This window comes from Eschscholzia californica, unplaced genomic scaffold (assembly GCF_041429995.1).
Source record: "Eschscholzia californica isolate CP2 unplaced genomic scaffold, dmEscCali1.0.p SCAF_5, whole genome shotgun sequence".
Lineage (NCBI taxonomy): Eukaryota > Viridiplantae > Streptophyta > Magnoliopsida > Ranunculales > Papaveraceae > Eschscholzia > Eschscholzia californica.
This window is the reverse complement of record NW_028238472.1, coordinates 16,381,894-16,395,973: the sequence shown is the minus strand read 5'-3', so window position 1 is coordinate 16,395,973 and position 14,080 is coordinate 16,381,894. Positions and strand designations below refer to the sequence as shown.

The window sequence follows — 14,080 nt, the reverse complement described above, 5'->3', positions numbered from 1 at the left end:
AAAAGCAGAAGTAACAAACGGAATTCATACAACATTAAAGCTACTGATTTCAACACTATTAACAGACAAGATCTTTAACTTTTTAGTTACAGAATGAACCAATAAGAGTTATAAAGAGTGCACACTAGCAATTACATTTAGAGCAACAACATACCGATAATCACCTAAGAAATTTTATACTAGCTTGATAGTTACACCTGAAGAACTTGGCGAAATAAGTAGCTCCTTGATAAATTTCATTAGCCTTCTCTTCGTACGAGATAATGAATCGTTGGCAGAAACATAAAGCACCAACTTCTCCAAGACCATAGCATTTTTCAGCAAAATACCTAGAAACATTAGCTGATCGAGACGACCTTCACATCCTCTAACCTCAACAAACTTGAGGTGATGATGCACACATTCAAACATCGCCCCAACTTCTTGAATTTCTTTTTTCGCCGAATGAATCATTACCTAGATGAAACCAAAATAATTAATTAGAATGGCAGAGCTTTCTTTTTCTCTCTCTTTCTGATAAGCTATAAAACTATATACGCAATATCACTTTCTTTCTTCCGTAAATGCATCAAAATCGTGTATAGTGCTTGTATGTTTGATGACTACCTTATCCCAATGTGAGTCCTCTAGCTCTGGGTCTGAGAAACATACGCGAGCAGCCTGATAATTATAACAAGAAAGTTAAAGAAGATTTCAAATCTTGGCGTTTACTTTAGGAGAAGGGACATAAACATACAAATCTATCACCTTTTCAGGTTCTAGATGAAGTGATTCCATATTAGGAGAGACTTTGAAAAAGTACGTTACAACATTGAAATATTTTCTTGGAAGGCATGTTTGCAGCTTCAAATATCTGAGATTGCAAAATTTAGCGGTCTCACTTTCTATTAGGCCGACAAGTTTTGAGACAACCTGAGAGAGAAAAGAAGAAAAAAAATAGATCAATTGACAAAAGATTATTCTTGTGCAAAAAGTATAAATTCACATCATATGATAATGTAGGCCCTCAGTCCGTTTAAAACCTCTCTGGTAAAAATTCATGATTCAAACTCGTAGTAAATGTTTACAACGCATTTTTTCCGCCTCAATGGGGTTTACTTTGAAGATGTCAGACAATGCCTCAAGGCTCAAGGTGTAAAACTTCAATTTCATATATTAGTGTAGTATTCTACAAATTAATAGTTTTTATTTTGTTAATAGTATATTTATTGATTTTGTATTTAGTATTATAGAAGAATAGATTTTCGATAGTAAAGTCGAAAATATTAACGCTTTTTACTAATTGTCACTGGTCACCTAAAAGGACAAGGGGAGTTGTCACTTCACTTGTCACATTCTCACTTTACAGTCTCACTCTGTAATAAGAGAAACGAGAGTAAAGTGGCAAAAGTACGAGCGACTGACGTTGATGTGTACTGCATAGACGCATAAGTTCAAACACGGAACACCTATATTTGGCTCGAGGAGTGCGAAACCAAGCACGCCTCATGCACCTTTTAGAGTATTGCTTGTAGTACTATCGGGTCACCAATAAAAAATTCCCAAACCAACTCATCCAAGCAACATAGAATGTAAGTATTGAATTTTTATGTACACCCTTATCACTATATTTATCCAATTGCACAAATCCTAATTGGACATATGTCTAGTGGACCTGGCAATTAATAATAAGCAAGTTTTACAATATATATATATATATATATATATATATATATATATATATACAATGATGTCAAAATCGTACGATTTCCGATCTGAATCGGATCGTACCCATTTCGATTTGAATCGCATTGTAGATCGCAATCTACACCGAATCGGGCGATTTTTATGCGAAATCGTTTTTTGAATCATGAATCGTGAGATTCAGGTTGAATCCCACGATTCAGATAACAGAAGAAAACACAGAGGGTTTCTAGGGTTCTTCAAAAGTTTTATGAACTTGTCGAAGAATAGATGAAGAGGGTATCTAGGCTTCTTCTCTGTCATCTTCTTTCAAGATTTTTAGAGAGAGAGAGAGAAATTTCTGGTTTAATCTCTCTCTCTAGAAATTTTACTAAACATGTTCAATGGACAGCTAGCGGGTCAGAGAAAGAAAGCTCTCTCTCTCTAAAGTCTTCTAAAGTCTTATCAATACAGCTCACATTTTTTTCTTGGAATTTGGGAAGAATAAATTAGCATTTAAACTGACCTTCCTGTATGAAACTATTATGTTTAAGCCCAAAGTAAATGTAAGAGAATGTTATATTGGGTGGAAATAGTTGTATTCTAACTCATAAACCTTAATTAATTAAATATATTTTTAATATAAAATGAATAACTAACCTAATAGATCATTTGAAATAAATTTCATAATATATCATGCATAAGAAATATATACAGCTGATAAAATTAAAATCTTACGATTTACGATACGATTTGGCGATTCGATTTATTAAAGTAAAAATCGATTTACGATACGATTTGCGATTTGACAACATTGTATATATATATATATATATATAAATTTGAAGCTACTTATGAAAGGTATACCTCAATTGACTTATCCAATAATGTTAGAGTTTCGATGTTTTGAAGCCACCTTAGAAATGTGATCATTCGTTTCACATGATCGTCTTCTTCATACCAACTGATTCCAATTTCAGCCTTTACTAATGAGGAAAGGTTCTCTAGAGAAAATGCAGACAAGATGCCTTGGAAACGAAAACGTAAGACGTTTGGAGCATTTATTTTGATGTTATCCATCTACAAAACTATTCTGGAAGTTGTTACAATTTCTTATAACCAAATTCTTAAGACTTTCAGAAGAAATAGAATAACTATCTTCACCGAAATCGCCCCCAATTAAACTCAATGATTCCAAAACAGGGCAACTTGAAATGAAATTGTTCATATCATCACTATATCAGAGTTTTAAGCTGAGGCAAATTCACTATATCAGGTACCCTAAGATTATCATGGGGATCATAAACTTCAATAAACTTCAACTCCAAAATGGTCAACGAATTCGAATTAAAGAGCGAGTCAGGCAAGGTATGTGGATGACTATCATCTAAATGTACATAAATTTCTTCAACGTTCTTTTTCAGTGCAGCAAGGATCCATTGATCTACATAATCATTGAATTCACAGGAAAGACTGAAACTTTGAAGATTAGGGTTTTCATGGAGGATGAGTACCTTATCTATAAATCGTTGAAAACTTTCAGACATATTATCACCATGAAAGTTGAGAAAGGGGATAGATTTCCAAAAGTTTTTCCATGATTTAGACAAAATACAAGTTTGAACAACAAGTTTGGTATCAATGGAAGAGAATATGAGATGAAGAATACCTTGAGGTAAATCACTGAGTCTATCAACCTTCTTCTTCATCTTCTACAATTTGAGATTTTGTGGACTTCTATTGAAATTGGAAGTTGAATTTTTAGGTTTTCAGTTGTAAGTTCATGTTCCCCCTTGGGGAACTTGTATTTAGTGGTTGTTGGCCACTTTTCCCTGGTCAACAAACGGAAGTCTTATTATTATTTTATTTTTTTTTGTTAATAAAGTACATTAAGGTTGTGTTTGTTTTTTTTCGTAGGTCTGAATCTGAATTGGCTGAATCTGAATTGACTGAACTGAATTGGCTGAATCTGAATTGGGGGAATTATTTAAAAGTTTAGATGTTTGTTTACTAATCTGAAAAATTAAGTCTGAAATAACCATTTGACATATATACCCTCCCTCTTTAATAAAATAAACCTAAAAAAAACCCTAACTTCTAAATCTCTTTCTTCTATCCCCGTCCTCTCTGCCGTGAGGGACTCATCTCTCTCTCTCTCTAGTTATTTGCAGGAACTCATCTCTCTCTCCAGTTGATTGACGCCGGCAGGAACTCATCTCTCTCTCTCTCTCTCTCTGGCTCTCTCGTTCTCTCCCTCTATCTCTTGCTTTCGTGGACACATCGCATAAAAAAACCGACTGAAGAAGAAGTTGATCTTTCAAGTTTTTGTTCTAGGGTTTTAATGGATCTTCAGTTTTTGGTGTAGATTTTGAATGAACCTTTTTTTTCAAAGGTTTTTGTTGTAGAATTTTTAATGAATCTAGCTACTGTTTTTGGTTTTAGGGTTTGAACTCTAGGATTTTGAATGGATCTAGAGAGATAGACATTAATAGAATATGAGAGGGAGAGAAGGGTGGTGGTCGGTGGTGGTAGCGGCCATGGTCGGTGACTGGCGGTGTGGTCGGCGGTGGTGGCGGAGGTTTTGGTAGTGGCGGTGGTAAGTTGTTAAGTGAAAGACAAGTTTATGGAAAAGTAATTTCTGAGATTTAACAGGGGTATATTTGTCTTTATCACATTTTTCAGATGTTAGATTTCATTTCAGACTTGTTTTAAAGTCTGAAATGAGTGGCCACTCATTCAGCCAATTCAGACAAATATCCAAGTCAGCCGAAGTTTCAGATTTTGTTAAATAAAGAAAACAAACAGCTGAAATCTTAATTGGGTCCAATTCAGATTTCAGATCTGAAAATTATAAAAAACAAACAGCACCTAAGTAAACTAGACTGAATTAATTTAACATCTGAATTGTCTGAAATGAGAGGCCAAAATCTGAAACATAACAAATGACTTGTATACCCCTCGAAAATTAGAAATATACTAGTTTCTTCCATCTTTTTTACACAGCCAATACTGAACCAAAACCACCAACCACCACTGAACCAAATCCACCGACCACCACTGAACCAAAACCCCCGACCACCACAACCACCATCGACCAAAGCCACCACCACCACCACCACCAACCCCAACCCCAACCCCTTCCTTCTCTCTCTTTCTCTAAGTCTGTTGATCTCTATCTCCTCAATGTCACTTGGTCAGGTGGGACTTCGTCCAGAACGATCGCCAGACTCATCTTTCTAACACCACACTTCCTCATCTTTATCCTTCACATCCTCTTCGTCAAGGTAATATCAGAAGGTATGAACCCTCGCGCAAATCAGGGTTATTTTGCTCCAAACCCTCGCCGAATTTGGCGAGGGTTAGCTTCCTGATCGAAGATTATAGAGATAGATAGATAGAGAAAGAGGAAGAGATAGAGAGGGAGGGGAAGAGAAAGAGAAAGGACAGAGAAAAAGAAGAGGTGCTACCAACACCAAGGCAGCCATTGTTGGGATAAAGAGAGAACAAGAAAGAGAAGCTAGGTTTTTCTTTTAAAGTTGGAGAACAGATATTAGGGTTTTCTATTTGTTAAGAAGACCAACAAGGGTATATATGTCAAATGTTTGATTCAGACTTAGTTATTCAGATGGAGAAAACAAACATCTTACTTGTGAAACAATTTAACCAATTCAGATTCAGCCAATTCAGTTCAGCAATTTCAGATTCAGTCATTTCAGATTCAGACATCCACAAAAAAACAAACACAACCTTAGAGTAGAACATTATTACAGTACTTATAAACTAAAAAAGATGGAACAACTTTCCACAACTTAGACAAATTCTTCTTTCTCGCCCATTTTGCCAGCATGTCTGCTTTATCATTCAGCTGCCTGTTGGTGTAGTCGAATTGAACCCTATCCAGTCTTCTTGCAACTTCCTTTATCCTCTTGATATGAATATTAGAGTACCAATGGATGGTATGCTTCTGGTTATTGAGGTGGTTGATGAGATTAATATTATCACTTTCGATAATAATATTCTTGTGATTGTTGTGCTGGGCCCAGAGGAGTCCTTTTAAAATAGCAACGGCTTCACCTTCTTCACTTTTTCTCGCTTTCTCCGAGGATGCATAGGCACCCAGAAATCTGGAATTAGCATTATGAGCTATGAGGCATATCCCAATATGCTCAGTAACAGAGATGAAAGATGCATCTACATTGATTTTGATGTAGGGGTCTGCAGGGGATTTCCAACTAGCTGACTTTGAAGAGTTATTTCTATTCTTTTCTACTACCTTTTCAGGAAAGCTCTTAATGTTAGTTATGACAGAGTTGGTATCCGAAATGGTCTGTTGGAAGCAGTTATCACATCTCATTTTCCATATAAACCAAAGGATCGTCGCAAAGTGGGATCCATTAACGGTAGTGGTTCTCTGAGGGGAGTTCTGCCAGGAGAAAATCCAGTCTATAATCGAAGTGATATTTTCTGTGATAACATTAAAGTAGAACCAGATGTTCTTTGCCATGGGACAATGTAATAGTGCATGTTCCATTGTTTCCTGAGTAGGACACTTTATGCATAGAAAGTCATTACCTATATATTTTCCAATACGATACTTAACTGGTAATGCCTTAGTGCAAATTTTCTAGAGAAAAAGTTGTATACGTGGAATGGTGGGGATCGACCAAATGAAATTCCAGTTGTTAGGGGTAGGAGGGGTTGTGCTGATGGTATTCCTAAGGTGATTATACATGGACTTAACTGTGAATTTCCCTGACTTCGAAAGTCTCCATCTAATATGATCATTCCCGCTACTATCTATGGGGATCGTTTTAATTAGATTGCTCGTAGCCGCATCAAACGTTTCTGCCAATATATTTTCATTCCACCCATCATTCGAAATGAGCTGAGAGACCTTGACCAGGCTCGAGTTTTTATCATTATGGAGAGGAGGTTGGAATCCAGCTGTCATTCCAGATGTTGACCTCTGTACCTGTGTGGATTTCCCAACAGGTCAGATCTTGCACCTGATTGTAAACTTTATTTATGTTCTTCCAAAGCCATTAATGGTGATTTTTACTACTGCCTAGAGTGTTCGTATGAGGGAAATATTTAGCTTTTAACAATTGCACCCACGCAGCATTCGGCTCCGTCCGTAGTCTCCAGGCAAGCTTACTGAGAAAAGCGTTGTTATCCACGTCCGGCAGGTGTATAACCAGTCCACCTTCTTTTTTTGACCTACATATGGATGTCCAGGCCTTAGTACAGATTCCTTTAGACTTACCCCACCAAAATGACTTTTGAACGGTCATAATGCGTTTGCTGACACTTTTCGGGAGTGCGAAGCATTGCATATGGTATCGAGGTACGGCTGCCGCCACGGAGGCTATGACCACCGTTCGACCTGCCTGAGAAAGAAAAGAATGATTCCATTTATTAAGTTTTTTTATTAATCTGCTCAATCAGCTCATTGAAAATTTTTGTCTTGTTTGCACCGATGAATAATTGTGCTCCCAAGTATTTCTCCGACGTAGAAGCATATTTGACTTTCAGAGATTTCGTTATCATTCTTTTGAACTTAAGATGAGAGTTCTTCGAGAAGAAGATGTTCGATTTATTGTAGTTAATAATTTGTCCTGAAGCATCACAGAAGATTCCGAGAAGATTTTTCAGATTATAAATGTTATCTAGGGAGTTTCTACCAAAAATGATACAGTCATCAGCAAATAAGAGGTGGGGGATCTCCATCTCAGAGTTACTGATCGGGTACCCTGTGAAGGAGTCCGTACCCACTTTGGCAGTGATGAGCCTGCTGAGACCTTCCATTACCACCGAGAAGAGAAAAGGGGAGAGGGGATCACCCTGTCTTATGCCCCCGGAAGGGAGGAACTTCTGGCCTGGCTTACCATTAATGAGGACTGCCATAGAGGAAGTCGAGATGCATGTGCTGATCATGCTGATCCAGTGCTCTGCGTATGCTAGTTTACGCATTATCTCTTCTAAGAAATTCCACTCAACTCTGTCGAAGGCTTTCGACATATTTAATTTAAGTCCGAAGAAACCTTTATTTCCTTTCATCTTTTTGTATAAGTGAATAATTTCTTAAGCCATGATAATATTGTCCGAAATTTGTCTGCCTGGGACATAAGCCGATTAAAAAGGAGAAATTATATTCGTAAGCGTGTGTTTGAATCTATCTGCAAGGATTTTTGTTATTATTTTGTAAGTTGTGTTCAGAAGGCTAATCGGACGAAAGTCTGCCGGAGTTTGGGGAGAAGTAGTTTTAGGAAGAAGGCAAATGTTCGTATGATTAGCATTCGGGGGAAGGATTGCAGTGTGAAAGAAGTTGGTTACCATACTATAGATATCCTGGCTGATAGTGTCCCAGTTAGCTTGAAAGAAAAAAGGGGGGAAGCCGTCCGGACCTGGAGCTGCCTCTCTCTTTAAACACCTGATCGCCTCATCCACCTCTGTTTTATCTGGCGTTCTAGTGAGCTCTTGGTTTTGACTGTCTGATATGGAAGGCTGGAAGAGCTCCAGGATCTGGGCATTAATATTAGTGTTGCTAGAAATGCTTATATTCAGAAAATGGGAAGAGAAAATGTTCTGTATATCGTTGAAGTTTTCTTGCCAATTACCTGTATCGTCTTTAATAGCGAGAATACTATTATTACGATTTCTCTGAATGGCTTGAGAATGAAAATATTTAGTGTTTTTGTCTCCTCGAGTAATAAAATTATTCCTTGATTTTTCTTTCCACAAACTTTCTTGAAGATTGTACAGATCCTCTAACCTTCTACTGAGGTTAATCTGGTCTTTTTTGCAGTTGCAATTCTGCATTTGCGCTACTATCTCATTGATACTAGAGTCAATGTTACCGAAAACATTTTTATTCCATTTGGTAAGGTGCATGCTCACATTCTTTAGATTGGCTTGAATGTCATTATGAAGGATATTATTCATCTCCCACTTACTAGCTATAAAGTCGTGGCACTCTGGATGAGACATCCAAGTACGAATGAATTTAAAGGGTTTAGGATTTTTTTGTTATTGTTACGATTAGACAGAAGTATTGGAAGATGATCCGATACAACACTGTCCATGTGAGTAATACCCGAGTTCTTAAACTTTTGTAGCCATTGCTGATTGGCCAACGCTCTATCTAATCGTTCTTGAATTAGATTATTACCGAATTGTTTGTTACTCCAGGTAAAGGGGTTTCCTGAAAAACCCATATCCAGGAGCTCGAGTTTAGAAATGATAGTATTGACTTTGGGAGTGATGGAGTTAGTGTTGGAGCTGCCTCCACTCTTGTCTTGAGGATCAAGGATAATGTTAAGATCCCCGATCACAATCCAAGGCGCATCAGAGCCCGGGTTTAGTTCAATTAGCTTTTTCCAAGGTTTCATTTTGTGGTTATTATAGAGACTACCATAAAAGCCCGTGATAAACAAAGGGTTAGAGTTGTGAACATCTTGAAATTCCATATGAATCATGTTGCTGTCCGAAACAGAATATTGACCTTGATATTGTGGTTCCAGTACATGACTAGACCACCGACTTTGTTCACCGGTTCTATGTAGTGACTAGCGTATTCTTTGCCGAGGCGGATATTCTTCATAATATTGAAGGATTTGTTCTTGGTCTCAGAAAGGAAAATTATGTTCGGTTTAGTCCGGCCTATGATGTTAAGGAGATGCTTCTTCGTCATAAAAGAAGAGATACCTCGAACATTCCAACTTAAGATAGTTGGGCTACATTCTGGGGGTGCCTGCATAGTCAAATCACTAAAGGCACACCTGCCGAAAGATCAAATTATAACAAAATAAACCCTACCAAGCAGCCCACAAGAAGAACACTACACTAATAGTAATCAGACTAAACTAAAGGCCAGGAACACAAGTAACAAATTAGCCAGGCAGAAACGAAAGAGGAGAAACGAAAGGCACTTAACTGAAACAGTACATAAACATAAGATTAACCATTAAAAGTCCACGACATTAACTGACACAAGACAGTCCAAAAAAGTCCAAAGACATCGACTGACTACTAGCAAAAGAGACCCACTGATCAACCACTCCTGAGACTAATCAGGCAAGCACCACCACGACTCACAGCAACTAACCACATTAAAACCCCATATACTATTCGACTAGACCAAGAAGACACAACAAAAGGATTTAGACAGGAGAGAACCCAAGAAGCACGACTAAAAAAGAGTAAAACACTAAGTATAGACAAGTAAGAAAGACCAGACACTAATCGACCAAACTAGGCTGTTCATCGACCTCCTCATTTCTAGCTTCCGAAGCATCTCCAGGCAAAACTAATAGAGAGTCAGCAAAGATATGACGTCTCCTCTCTTCTTGACTGTCAATAGATTCTGGTGGAGAGAAATACCAATTAGGAAGATTCGCCTGAGCTAAATCATATTCTACTATTGACTTGTACTTCCTGATGCCTCTGCTACTGCTTTCTCCAAACTCACCCGAGCCCCTTTCTCTAACTTTCTTTGTCATTGATCTATGAAACTCCCCCTCCTCAACCTTAACCTCCATAAGGTGATCTGCCTCCTTCCTCTTACTAATCTTATTATTTTGAACCATTGAAGGCACTTTATCTATGCCTTGTTCATTGGAAGGGACTACAGATAAAGCCCAGTTCTAAACACTTGAGTTAATGGTTGGGGAGATGTCCATCTTAGAGCTAGAAGCTCTGACATTAGGTTTGATACATGGGACAGGGGAGTGTTCAATAATCCGACATCTATGACAAATAGCTTTAGGAAACCGTAAGTAACTGAAATTAACTGGCTTACCTCCATCTGTGAAAATGGAATTCAAGGTAGCTAACAATGGAGTCCTCACGTCATACATAAACTGGATTCGGACAAGGAGTTAGTTACCATACTAAAATTCCTCGGCTGCACTTGCATGATGTAACCCATGGACGAAAATATGATGTCTAAGTCTTGACGATTTTGAATAGCCGAAGGAAGACCAGCAAAACTACACCACATGGGTTCACACATCAGCTCTGGAGCCTCTTTACTCAGTGGGAAATCCACCTCTTTCATGACCACCAGAAGACCTCTAACTATCCAGGGTCTACCCTGGTTAATCTCATTCATCACCACTGAACTCCTGGGTTTGATAATGAAGTGATTAGGACCATAGGGAGCTTTGGTGATCTCACATTCTCTGAAAAAGCAAGACTGAGCAGAGAGGTTCTTTCTAATAAAACCTATCCCATAATCATAAGAGCAACATAGTCTTGCTAAAAATCCTGCTTGGATCTCTTGAAGATCTTTGCTAACCGATGGCTTTTGATATGCTATAGTCAAGTTACCATACTCTGAGATGTTCATTTGTAGTGCCATCTTATCTGTAAGATCTTCTATTTGGAGCTTTGAGAAAACGTTCGACATTAACAGAGAGGAGGGAAGATGGAGAGGCAAGAGATTATAAATGAATCCAATTAACCCCAAGCAGATAACTATGCACCAAATCCTTCTCAAGGTAGAAATATAATTAATACACTTGACATGCATGGTCTCGAAAATATAATCTAATCTAATATAGTCTACATACACACTCAAGCTCTAATGATCCTCGGGAAGAAGGGATAATCCAAGAGCCAAACACCACTTGTAACCCAGAGAAAGATCTGACCTATCCAGAGAAACCAGACGTAACTGAAGACGAGAAATCCGGCGCACGCTTGAGGAGGGATAATGAACAGCCTAGCTAGGGTTAACTACTCTTGACACATGTTAAAACAATCTAAAAATTAAAGATTAAAAAACTTACCTCGCTCAGCGAGAGATCTCAGAAGAGATTATGCCTTGCCTTTTTGCTATTTTCCGATGCTAATGATGCTAATACCTTTATTCTTCTTATTCCTTCTTACTCTATCTTTGTGCAGCTTCTCACACGAATTAATTGGTTTAGGTAATCTAAATTTGATCCCTAGAAATCCAAGAGTTGGATCTGACGGTAGTTATGGATGATCTATAAGGATCGACGCTTGCATGTACGATTTTAGGAGATTAAAAGAGAGATGGAGAATCCTTTAATGGTGGTTTAGGGTTTATTCAGGTGGAAAGGAGAGGGAAGGAAAAAACGTCTGCTGACGTCACCGGAGCTTCTCTCTCCTAAAAAAACCTCTCCAACTCATCTTGGAAGTCTTATTAATTATTACAAAATGCTAAATGTACTACAAGATTCTTGATAAAATGTCATTTCAACCGTCCCGATCAAAGTCAAATTTTGAAAAGCCTTGATCAATTTTTATCTTTTAGTGAAAATTAGTCATTAAGTCACAAATCTTGTCAAAGATCTTGTACATGTAGCACTCTCGTTTTAGTTAGCTAACAGTGACCTTGTTGACCTTCTATTGACTACTTTAGGATCGTTATGGTTAGTCTGTATTAACAAAAAGAACTAAGTTTCTCCATAACTCTTTGGTGCAATGGTTAGACACTCCCTGCTTTTAGGATCTGAGTTTCTTTGTCATCAAAATTCATCCGATATAATTTATGCAGTAAATAAAGCAGAGGTAGAAATATATAATACTTTCAGGTCCACTATTATACAAACCTATGGTTTTTAGGATCGAAGTCTTTTGGAGTCCAATCTCAACAGAAAAAAATTAAGTTTAGGAACATAGTTTTGGTGTTATCAGTGGAGATTATGGATGGTTGGAGAAGAAAATAATATAGTGCTTTCCTGAGTTATTGTTTAGTGTAACTTAAATCTATTAAATTTTAGATTTGAGGAACTAAGCGAGTATATCAACCCTCATATAGTCATATTGACGAATGGATCTTCCAATTTTTTGCATCATAATAACAAAAAATTGAATGTGTACAATTTTTTTTTTGATTCATTACACTCAAAATAAAAGTCTAACACATAAATGTCAAACAACATCATGGATAGGGGTGGGAATTATACACGACAACCCGATACTCGCCACGGGCACCCGGCTCCGACAAGACCTGTGGACGCCCGTGCCCGATGATGAGTAGTACCCACCTAGCCCGAACGAATTTAGTGCGCGGGCTCGAGTGAAAAGGCCTACCCGACACCCCGCCCATGCCCGAGCCCGTTGGTTTCACCCGGTGGGTGCCTTTAACTACCCGCCCATTTGGGTGCATTAATACACATCAACGAAGCCCAACATGGAGTTAATTTGTCGGAGATGACCTTGGCTTTTGGATGAGGGTTTACTAAGATATCCACATCCGTTAGATCTGAGGTTAATAACCTGAACCCTAAATTGAATTGAACTTTTATATATTTAGAAGGAAGTTGGGTTTCTCAACTTCCATCCTAGCTAGCCAATCTAACCCACTTTACTTTGAAAGTAATTTAAGTGGGCCAAAGTATGCAACAAGTGAGGCTTAGGTATAAGTTAGATAAGGGTTCCATATATAACTAAACCCCTAACAACTTTTTCCATGGTCTGGCAGTGTGGGACTAAAACATTTAAAGTGAAAAGCTTTCAAATGCACCTAAGAATAGTCCCACACTGCTCCTTCATAGTTGAGAAGTGTTAGGGAAACTCTTATAAATGGCCCTAGGTAGCTTTGCTCATTTCGAAGACTTCGTGTGTTCCTTGATATGCACAATGCTCAACAAAATTGAACGTTTTGTCACAATTAATATTGGGTTGACCGAAGCCCGATAGCGCGAAACCCGCAATGCCCGATTAACTAAACGGGCATGGGCGGGCTTTGAGCATTGGAATTTCCAAATTTACCCGCCCGATTCACCCTAATAGCCATTAGGGATATATGCCCGACCCGCCCGACCCCGAAGGAAGATTACCCGTGGGCGCCCATACCCGCCCGATTCCCACCCCTAATCATGGATCCTAAAGGAGATACAAGTGAACAGAAAGGGTCGCTATAGCAAACTGTAATGCCAAATAATATAAAAAAGTCTTCATTGCCAGGAGCCAAAGCCTACTTACCCTCGTTAATTTATTCACAGGACTGGCTAATAGCCAAGTTAAGCAATAGTTTCGCATGCTCATTCATGGCTAGCATGAGCTAATAAGATTTATGACGTAGGAAATGCCTTCTTCCTCATCCCTCTCTGTAGAACCACCTTTTCTAGAGTGTTGTCAATAAGTTGGGTAAGTTTGCCCTGTACCGAACAAGCTAGAGATGTTACAAATTAGTGCATCCTAGTACTAGTGACATGTCTCCTTTCTTTTCTTTTGCTTCTTTGTTTATGTTTGAACTAGTCTTCAAGTCCTTCATCAAATATGGAGATACTCCAGGAGCATTATCTAGTCAGTAAGTAGTTTACTAAGTCTTAGTTTAGTATATTTAAGAGAAAATGGTTTAGTCGATTGAGTTTATTCAGGAGGCAGTTTAGAGTTTCTTATTACTATAAATATTAGGACTGTAACTCTGTTTTGATCATCATTA

General features: G+C 38.1%; 3 protein-coding genes across 5 annotated transcripts; all 3 read right to left on the bottom strand.

Moving 5' to 3' along the window:
- Positions 1 to 23: 23 nt before the first annotated feature.
- Positions 24 to 3,496, bottom strand: LOC147537464 (putative F-box/FBD/LRR-repeat protein At4g03220). 3 transcript variants are annotated; one of them, XM_086642043.1, is made up of 5 exons: positions 3,332 to 3,496; positions 2,530 to 2,750; positions 748 to 912; positions 607 to 660; positions 24 to 456 (listed from the first exon to the last, which is right to left on the bottom strand). In XM_086642043.1, the coding sequence occupies exons 2-5, from the start codon at positions 2,740 to 2,742 to the stop codon at positions 175 to 177; spliced, it is 714 nt and encodes a 237-aa protein (XP_086498169.1). In that variant the 5' UTR covers positions 2,743 to 2,750; positions 3,332 to 3,496; the 3' UTR covers positions 24 to 174. The 3 variants fall into 3 exon arrangements, with proteins under 3 accessions (XP_086498169.1, XP_086498171.1, XP_086498170.1); XM_086642045.1 differs by having other exon boundaries at positions 2,530 to 2,742; XM_086642044.1 differs by having other exon boundaries at positions 2,530 to 3,106; positions 3,332 to 3,486.
- On the bottom strand, positions 2,898 to 3,371 carry LOC147537465 (F-box/LRR-repeat protein At3g58900-like). Its single transcript, XM_086642781.1, has one exon. It carries the CDS (start codon positions 3,369 to 3,371, stop codon positions 2,898 to 2,900), a length of 474 nt encoding a protein of 157 aa, XP_086498907.1.
- A 1,914-nt stretch (positions 3,497 to 5,410) lies between the features above and the next one.
- Positions 5,411 to 6,193, bottom strand: LOC147537463 (uncharacterized). Its single transcript, XM_086642780.1, has one exon. It carries the CDS (start codon positions 6,191 to 6,193, stop codon positions 5,411 to 5,413), a length of 783 nt encoding a protein of 260 aa, XP_086498906.1.
- Positions 6,194 to 14,080: the final 7,887 nt, after the last annotated feature.

What these genes read in the sequence shown, in the direction of transcription:
- LOC147537463 (XM_086642780.1), bottom strand. Translation starts at nt 6,193, where the DNA reads ATGGAACATGCACTATTACATTGTCCCATGGCAAAGAACATCTGGTTC.
- LOC147537465 (XM_086642781.1), bottom strand. Translation starts at nt 3,371, where the DNA reads ATGAAGAAGAAGGTTGATAGACTCAGTGATTTACCTCAAGGTATTCTT.
- LOC147537464 (XM_086642043.1), bottom strand. Translation starts at nt 2,742, where the DNA reads ATGGATAACATCAAAATAAATGCTCCAAACGTCTTACGTTTTCGTTTC. An exon ending in TTCATCTAGAACCTGAAAAG is followed by an intron (nt 661 to 747) that starts GTGATAGATTTG and finishes TATAATTATCAG; the next exon opens with GCTGCTCGCGTATGTTTCTC. An exon ending in AGGACTCACATTGGGATAAG is followed by an intron (nt 457 to 606) that starts GTAGTCATCAAA and finishes GGTTTCATCTAG; the next exon opens with GTAATGATTCATTCGGCGAA.